The 8,338-nt window shown below is 38.8% G+C and overlaps 1 protein-coding gene across 1 annotated transcript; it reads left to right on the top strand.

The window, feature by feature from the left end:
• Positions 1–6,657: 6,657 nt before the first annotated feature.
• Positions 6,658–7,466, top strand: LOC125833340 (uncharacterized). The gene is made up of 3 exons (XM_049512480.1): positions 6,658–6,778; positions 6,873–7,000; positions 7,137–7,466. Exons 1-3 carry the CDS (start codon positions 6,658–6,660, stop codon positions 7,464–7,466), a joined length of 579 nt encoding a protein of 192 aa, XP_049368437.1.
• Positions 7,467–8,338: the final 872 nt, after the last annotated feature.

The following is an 8,338-nucleotide window of genomic DNA, read 5'->3' as shown; positions in this document are numbered from 1 at the left end:
CAATCTTATTGGGCATGATTTGTCCTAATTACATGTTTTTAATTGATTTTATATGAGCCCATGCCTTCTTGCTTTTACTTTGATTATAAACTTATAAATTATGATTACGGGTTTATGTATTTTTTAAGATATTCATGATTTATGACTAAAAGATGCTTTTAAAATGAAGTGTCAATGATGGGTGAAGTATTTTCTCACATCTGAAACAAAATCATGATTTAGAAGCTTAAAAAGGAAGTGTCTTGATGAACAATTACGAAATCATGGGTTTGAAAAAAGCTATTCTAATATTAACTTTTGATTGGATTGGTATTCTTTGATTACTGCCTTTTCAATCACTTTGATAGGATTATGATCCATTCCATTGGAATTTTACTTAGCACCGAGGAGATTTTGGAATGGAGGTCTTACTGTTAGTATGTGTTTGATCTTTAGTAGCAATTTCCTTGTTCCAAGCTACGTGCTCCTGTAGGGTTATCTTAAATGACCTAAGCTAGTGGATCCACTTTAGCAACAATGATTATACAGATTTCTCACCTTGGAAAGTACGACTCCCTCTTTTCAATGTGAGAGTTACACCAGATTTCATGTTATAGCTCACATAGTCTATCATCGGTTATTGATAAATATAAAAAATATGAACTACATTTTCTTTAAAGGTTTTATCAAATCTTTTCTCGTATGATTTTCAATATGCATTGACCACGTCCATGATTTTTGATATCACTTTAAAGGTTTTTACTACAATTTACTTTGTCATACATATCATACTCCAAGTTCACTATATTATCATTCTTACATTTTATGCATTTCCTTATATTAAGTACATTCAAAGTACTAATGCATATTGTGCCTATATTGTTTTAAAATATAGGGTCCGACACTCCTCCTACCGGACATGGATAAATCAAGATTGCTCAGTGGTTGACCGTTTGGATTGGTGAGTCGTCATGGTTTGAGGGCTAGCCCATTGTCACTTTATTTCTTTCTTAGTCCTTCAGTTCTCCATTATTTTTCAGGACTTAGGAGTTTGACCTAGTCATATTTATGGATAGAAGGCTTATGTCATACTTAATTGAGGTTCCACATATTCTCTTATGTATTTTGTTTGTATTTTTTAGGTCATCTAAAGAGTTGTGACTTATATGACTTTTGTTCATTTTTATTGTATTTCTTTACATCTTCCTTACGTCAAGTAGCTTATTTAGGGCATCTCGCAGTCTCACTCTTCATGTCACATATAAGATGTACTCTAGGTGGTGATAAACTTGGTATTTAGAGCATTAGAGTTTAGAAAAGTCCTAGGATGTATGACAAGTCATGTCAAGTATATTCTTATTCATGAGTGTGAAGTGTGCCACACATATAAATAAGAAGGTTACAAGGCATTTAGAAAACTACACTTCTTTCACTACTTTAAAGTTGTTCCATAAAGTTTATCTCTATAAAGGTTTTCCTCCTAGCTATTGTCCCGTGTTTTTCAGGATATGCTTTCTTGAAGAGCTAACACAAGAAGGAATGTGGGTGAAAATGTAGAGACCTAGGTTCCTCAAGTGTCGGTCGATCCTTTGGCCGAGCAAGTTTCACATGCTGAGTTCTCAACAACTTTCCAAGTGTTGCATCAAGCTATGACCACTCCAGCTAAAAATAGGTCATTGCTCCCATGAACCCAATTGTGGGCATGAAGACAATAAGGGTGATGGACTTCACTAGGATGAATTCCCCAAAGTTCTATGGGTCAAAACTTGAGGAAGATCCCCAAGAGTTTATCGAGGAAATCCACAAGATCGTAGAGATTATGGGTGTGACGTTTGTGGAATAGGCTCACTTAGCCTTTTTTAAACTTAAGTGTATTGCTCAAGTATGGTTCAATCAATAGAAAGAAGAGAGCGAAATTGATACAGGTCCTTTTGATATGGAGAAATTCAAAGGGGCTTTCCTTGACTGATTCTTTCCTCTTGAGACGAGGGAAGAAAAAGTGCTTGAGTTCATCAATCTTCAACAAGGGAACATGAGTGTGAAAGAGTATGCACGACTAAAGTTCTTTGATCAAAATGGTTCTAATGTTCCGACTCCAAAGTTCAAAAGAGATAGGGTGTCTAACCCTAAGCCTCAAGGAGGTGGTTCATGTTGATCTTCAGTTTTTTCTTGCCAAAAGTATTGAAAAAGTCACTCGGGAAGATGCTTAACAAGTATGGATATTTGCAATGGTTGTGGGAAGAGGGTATCACAAGGTGAGGGATTTTTCTTTGCAACTAAGCATGGGAAGGGATGGTAAGAAAGCTCAGCCTAATGGTTATGGTTCGGGTGGTGCCCCCTGCCAGAACATGATTTATGCTATTAAGACTCGACATGATCATGAGAGTTCTTTGGATATTGTGACCGCTATGTTGAAAGTATTTCATCTTGAGGTGTATGTTTTGCTTGATCTGGGTGCTACATTTTCTTTTATGACTCTTTATGTGCCAATGAAATTTGATGTCTGTCCTAAAATTCTTTTAGAACCTTTTTCAATCTCTACACTTATTGGTGACTCTATCATTGCTAAATGAGTCTACAGAAATTGCCATGTTTCTTTTCCTCATATAGTCACTTTTGTTGATCTTGTAGAGATTAATATGTTAGACTTTGATATCATTCTTGGGATAGATTGACTTCACTCTTGTCATGCTTCCATATATTGTAGGACTCGATTGGTCATATTTCAAGTTTGAAATGAACCTATCTTAGAATGAAAAGGGGAAAATTGGTAAGTTTTTATCTTTTCGCTTGTAGTTATGCATTACTTTGTATTGGGTGTTTCATTGTCTATGGTAAAACTCCATGTGTGGTAATTGTGTTTGAAGTTGACCTTGAATTCTTGGTGGAAATTCCTTAAGCATTGCTTGTATGTAACAATGGTTTCGTGGTTGTTAAGACTTTGGTGCTATGCTTGGGTTGAGGGAGATGGATTTAAAAAGACTAGAGAGATTTTCTCCCAAGGGTGAGATAGTGTGCTTCATGTTGAGAGGGTGTGGAACTATCTAAATTATTGGAAGGGTTCTTTGCTTTTGATTGATAAGTGAAAGGCCAGAGATGGTTCGATATCTTAGCATCCCTATCTATTTTTGTTATCTTTGAATCTATCTTGAGGCATTAGCCCCTCATGTTCATTCTTTAGGATTCTTGTGTTTTAGTAATTCCAATGTTTCCTCATACGTGCATACTCATAAAAAAAATAGATTTTTGAGATTTTGATTTAGCTTCATTGAATTCTTCATGATGATGTGAATTTGTATTTGATTTGCAAATAGCTATTATGAACATATCTTTTTTTAAAAAGTATGTTTTAGCTTGAAGTCGATATTCTTCCTTGCTTATATGCATTGTATGCAAGCCACATATGATGCAGGCAAGACACGTCCGACATCGACTGACCAATGCGTGCAGGCCACGTCAAACGTTGGCTGACCAATATGCAGGGGCATCAAATCACATTGCCTGGCCTTAGTCGATGTTGGTTGGCCAATGCGCATAGGACACCTGATGTTTCCTGGCCATGACTGATGCTTGCAGGCCACGATCGATGTCATCTAGCCTCAATTGGCCGATGCGCGCATGCACGACCTTTGTGGCTGGCCAATGCACGCAGGCCATAACCGATGTCGCCTGGTTGATGCGTGCAAGCCACGACTCATGTCGCCTAGCCTCGGTTGGCCGATGTGTGATATACCTTGAGTTTACGGTATTTTTGATGCATTAAACTTGTAGTTTGTGTGAGTCTTGGGCATTTTGTTATTAGATATGATGGTATTTTGATGTGATTTTTGGAGGAAATAGGTTTGGAGCGGTTGAGTGAGAAAAGAGCTGAAGTAGCAAAAATGGCATTTGGCAGAGTCCAACCACGGGTCATCATCCAGTCGACGAGCCATAGATTGAGTGGCGTAGGTGTGTGTTAAAGGAAGTCTGACTAACTATGGAACTACAGAGGCAAATGACGCCCCGTAGATTGAGTGACGGACCGTCGTTTGATTCAGAAAGTTGAGTTCAATACTTGAACCACGAAGGAATGGGACAGACTGTGAATGGACCTATGGTTCGTAGGTGATGACCGTCGATTGAAGACCATGATTTTTTGGCCAACTGCTGAACCACGGAGGAGAACCACAAACCGTTAGCTGATCCACAGTCTGTAGGTGGCTGTCGTCGATCGAAACCGCGTCCAAACCACACATTCCTATTTTTTCTTTTCCTACTTGGTTTAGGATTTCTTTTCTATAAATATAAGTGGTATATTTCCTTTTTGGTGGTTAGACACTTTGGGATCTTTTGTTTTGACTTTGAGGATTATTTTGCAAACATCTTTGGCAATTAATTCTTTAAGCTTGGTTTTTGATATTTCTGTTTGATTTTTAAATGAAGATTTTGGTACTCAACTATTCTAATTGTAAGTTTATGATTTTTGTTGTGAACCCTAACATGAATTGTGAACTCTCAAGCATGAGTAGATAAATCCACAACTAGGGTAGTCAGAACCATGACACTGTATGACTAATAAATATGTAATTCTAGAATAGTACTGATGTATGTATTGTTATTCTTTTTGTTTTAAATGCTTTTTAATGGTGGCGAACGTTAGAACTCGCCTCGTTCCTACTTGCCAGACCAAGGAAGTAATGTATGAGAAAAGGATTAAGCAACGGAGATTTAGACGTGTTTAGCTACTATCTAATAGTCCAACCCTAATATTGCGAAGGCTAATCCGGGGTTAAGGGTAAGGGCTAGTAAAGCATACACCCGTAGAGGGACCTAGTTGTGTGGTGAAATTCTCTATATGGAGGACCAATCACTTAGGGACACCTAACTTATCAACCTTGCATGTCAACACTAGGATAAAGTTACCGTTATTAGGAATACTGCGTTAAGAGCTCGTGGGGAACACTTATGCTCTAACTTTCATCTCATATTGATATGTCAAACTGCAAATCATGTTCACTAGTTACTGATTGACACAAATCAACAAAGTGTTATATTGTTTACAAATCCCCCCTTTTGTTACCTTTCTCGGAAATAATCTGACTAAACATAGATACTCGTAAGTTAGCCTAAGTCTAAACCATATTCCTTGTGGGATCGACCCCAACCTCAAACTTAGGTTCTTTATTTGACAATGACCTCTTATACTTCTTTTGAGAGGTGTAATTTTGGAGTATCAAATTTTGGCGCCGCTGCTGGGGAATACAACTTTTTTATTTGACTAATTTCGCTATTGAACTTTAGTAAATTATTTCCTGAATTTTACAATTTCTTGTTTTTTTTTCTACAGGTCTATACTCTAGTGTATGACAAGTACACAGAGTCAAAGCAATCCCCTGTCTCCCAACGATCCAGAACTACAAAGAACTTTGAGAAAAATGGATGGAAGAGGCTTAAATCTCGAAGTACACAATGATCCAATTGGAGAGGGCCAAGGGGATAGAGTTGGTGTGCAATTTCTCGGAGTGGTGAATGCTCTTAGCCATATTGTAAATCCGAAAAGAGGGCATAACCAGCAGGCAGCGAGAGGTCGTGATAATTACAGGGTTGAATATGATTCGGTGGAGTCAACTGGTGCCATTGTTCTCCCCCACTACCTCTAGGACATTCTTTTATGGTGACCAACAGTCTGATGCAAATGCTTATATAGAGAGGGTTATTTGTTGGGTTACTTTCGGAGGATCCATATGCCCATATGACTAAAGCTAAGAGTGTATGTATGAGTAGTGTGGGACTACCAAACTTGGATATGGATGTAATAGGTTTGAGAATATTCCCACTCTCGTTGACTGGTGATGCGACTGTGTGGCTTTCTTAGTTGCCATAGAATTCAAAACACAATTGGGACCAGCTGCATAAGGTATTCATGGAGAGACACTTTCCGGTGTCCAAGAAGATAAATCTTAAGGATAAACTAAATAACTTTGTAGCATTGCCTGGAGAGTCAGTGAGTAGCTCGTGGAACAAATTCACTAGATTCATGAGGAGTGTGCTCAACCACCGCATAGATGATGAGTCACTGAAAGAGTATTTCTACAGAGGGTAAGATGACAATAGGTTGGCTGTGATAGATACTATTGCTGGAGGGTCTTATGGAGCGTGCACATTTGGAGAATTTGCTCAAAAAACTTAAGAAGATCTCCAAGAATAGCAAGGCATGGAGCACTAGAAAAGCAAATACTGTCAGGATTATATTCATAGTCCAAACTGCACCAAGTCAATACAATGATGATATTCGTGAAGAGATGGCCTAATTAAGAACAGAAGTTGTCTTGGTATTGAAACATGTGAGCCCTAGGGCAGAAAAAGTGAATGTTGTGAATTATCAACCTAGAGCTCCACCTATCGATGAGTATTATTATGGGGAGGGTGCGAATTTGGTGAAGGATTAGACGGGGGGGGGGGGGGGGTGGGGGATTCCGGACTAATGCCTAAGTATCCAATTCAAAAAATTGGTGCCAAGGTCAAGGAAACCAAGGCCAGAACAATGATAACTACAACCGTGATGGGAACTTCAATCGTGACAACAACTACAACCGAAATAGTTATGGAAATAGGAATGAGAAGAGTGGACCCTATGTTCCACCTGGTAATAGAGATGTCGAATCGAGTATGACTCGCATTGAAGATATGATATAGAAGATGATGAAAATATTTGATGCGATTGTTGACAATGTGAAGGAGATGCATAGTGATTTATCTAGTATCGTTCAAAAGGTTGACGCCCATGTAGTGATGATTAAGCAACTTAAGCAGCATTTGGGTCAGTTGTCCACAATAATAAATCCAAGTCAGCCAGGAACACTTCCTAGCAACACTGTCCAGAATCTGGAAAAAAAATGGTCATTACATGACAGTCACCACTCGAGAAGGAAAGCAAACTATAGACCCTCCCATGCAGACTGAAATGGAAAATGCAGAAAAAGTTGAGAATGAAGTTGAGTTAGTTGAGGAGCCGAAAGATGATACTAAAAAGGAATCCGAGGTGACGCAAAAAGTGATCCCTATGACAAGACGTCCACCTCCCTTCTCATAAAGGTTGGTGAAAAAGACTGAAGAGGGTAAATACCGCAGGTGCATAGCTATGTTGAAGCACTTGTCCATAAATGTTCCGTTGATAGAGGCATTTGAACAGAGGGTATGTGAAGTTTATGAAGAATCTGGTGACTGAAAAGAGGGTAGTCGGTTTTAAAATTGAAGACAAGTTGCAGCATTGTAGTACCATTGCTACTAGGTCACTGGTGCTAAAGAAAGAGGATCCTGGAGCTTTAACCATCCAATTTACTATCGGTATACTGCACTTTGCGAAGGCACTGTGTGACTTGAGTGCTAGCATTAACTTGATGCCGTTGTCAATTTATAAGAAGTTGGGGCTAAGGACTCCCAAGCCGACTACAATGCGATTGTTGATTGCCGATAGAATTGTGAAGAGACCGATTGGAGTTCTCTAAGATGTCCTTGTGAAAGTTGAGACATTCTCTTTAGGGCAGACTTTGTGATAATTGATTTTGAGGTCGATTTCGAGGTTCCCATCATCTTATAAAGACCAATCCCTGCGACTGGGCGTGCTTTGGTTGATATGGAAAAAGTGCAGATGAAGTTACGATTGAACAATGAAGAGGTAACTTTTAACATCTATCGCTCTATGAAGCATGGAAGTGATTTTAAGTCAGCATCAGTAGTAAATCAGATTGAGGAGCAAGAACGAGAAATACCTATTGAAGAAAGGTTAGGTATTGAGGCACTAGCAGCTGTTATAATGAACTTGGATGGAGATGGTATTGATAAGTATGATGAAATAGTTGTCGCACTTACTGGAGTAAAGTTTCATCACAAACCAAGGAAGTTGGACTTAGACATGAAGAATTGAGACACTCTGAAGTTGGAGCTTAAGGCTCTTTCTTCTCACTTTAGGTATGTATTTTTGGGCCAGAATAGTACTTTTCCGGTGATAGTTGTTGTTGACTTAAGTGAAGGGCAAATACAGGGTTTGATATCGGTATTGAAGCGATTCAAAAGGCCCATATGATGGACTATTGCGGATATTATTGGTATTCCACTAGGAATTTGTAATCATAAAATTCAACTTATGCTGGACAACAAGCCTAGTATTGAGCACCAACGAAGAATGAATTCCCCGATGCAAGAGGTTTTGAAGAAGGAAATCATCAAATGGTTAGATGCTGGAGTGGTATATCCTATTGCTGATAGTAGTTGGGTTTTCCTAGTTCAATGTGTGCTAAAGAAGAGAGGAATCATTGTGGTTCCCAAGGCAAAGAATGAGCTCGTTCCAATGAGGCCGGTGACTGGTTAGAGAGTGTGT

The sequence above is a fragment of the Solanum verrucosum genome, unplaced genomic scaffold (assembly GCF_900185275.1).
Source record: "Solanum verrucosum unplaced genomic scaffold, falcon-dt-bn FXZP01000274.1, whole genome shotgun sequence".
NCBI classification, from domain to species: domain Eukaryota; kingdom Viridiplantae; phylum Streptophyta; class Magnoliopsida; order Solanales; family Solanaceae; genus Solanum; species Solanum verrucosum.
This window is presented reverse-complemented; position numbering and strand designations above follow the sequence as displayed.

Excerpts from the sequence above, each read along its gene's own strand:
- LOC125833340 (XM_049512480.1), top strand. The coding sequence starts at position 6,658 with ATGATGAAAATATTTGATGCGATTGTTGACAATGTGAAGGAGATGCAT. Across the intron at positions 6,779-6,872 it reads GCAACTTAAGCAGCATTTGG|TCACCACTCGAGAAGGAAAG; the intron begins GTCAGTTGTCCA and ends ATTACATGACAG. Across the intron at positions 7,001-7,136 it reads ATACTAAAAAGGAATCCGAG|AGGCATTTGAACAGAGGGTA; the intron begins GTGACGCAAAAA and ends TTCCGTTGATAG.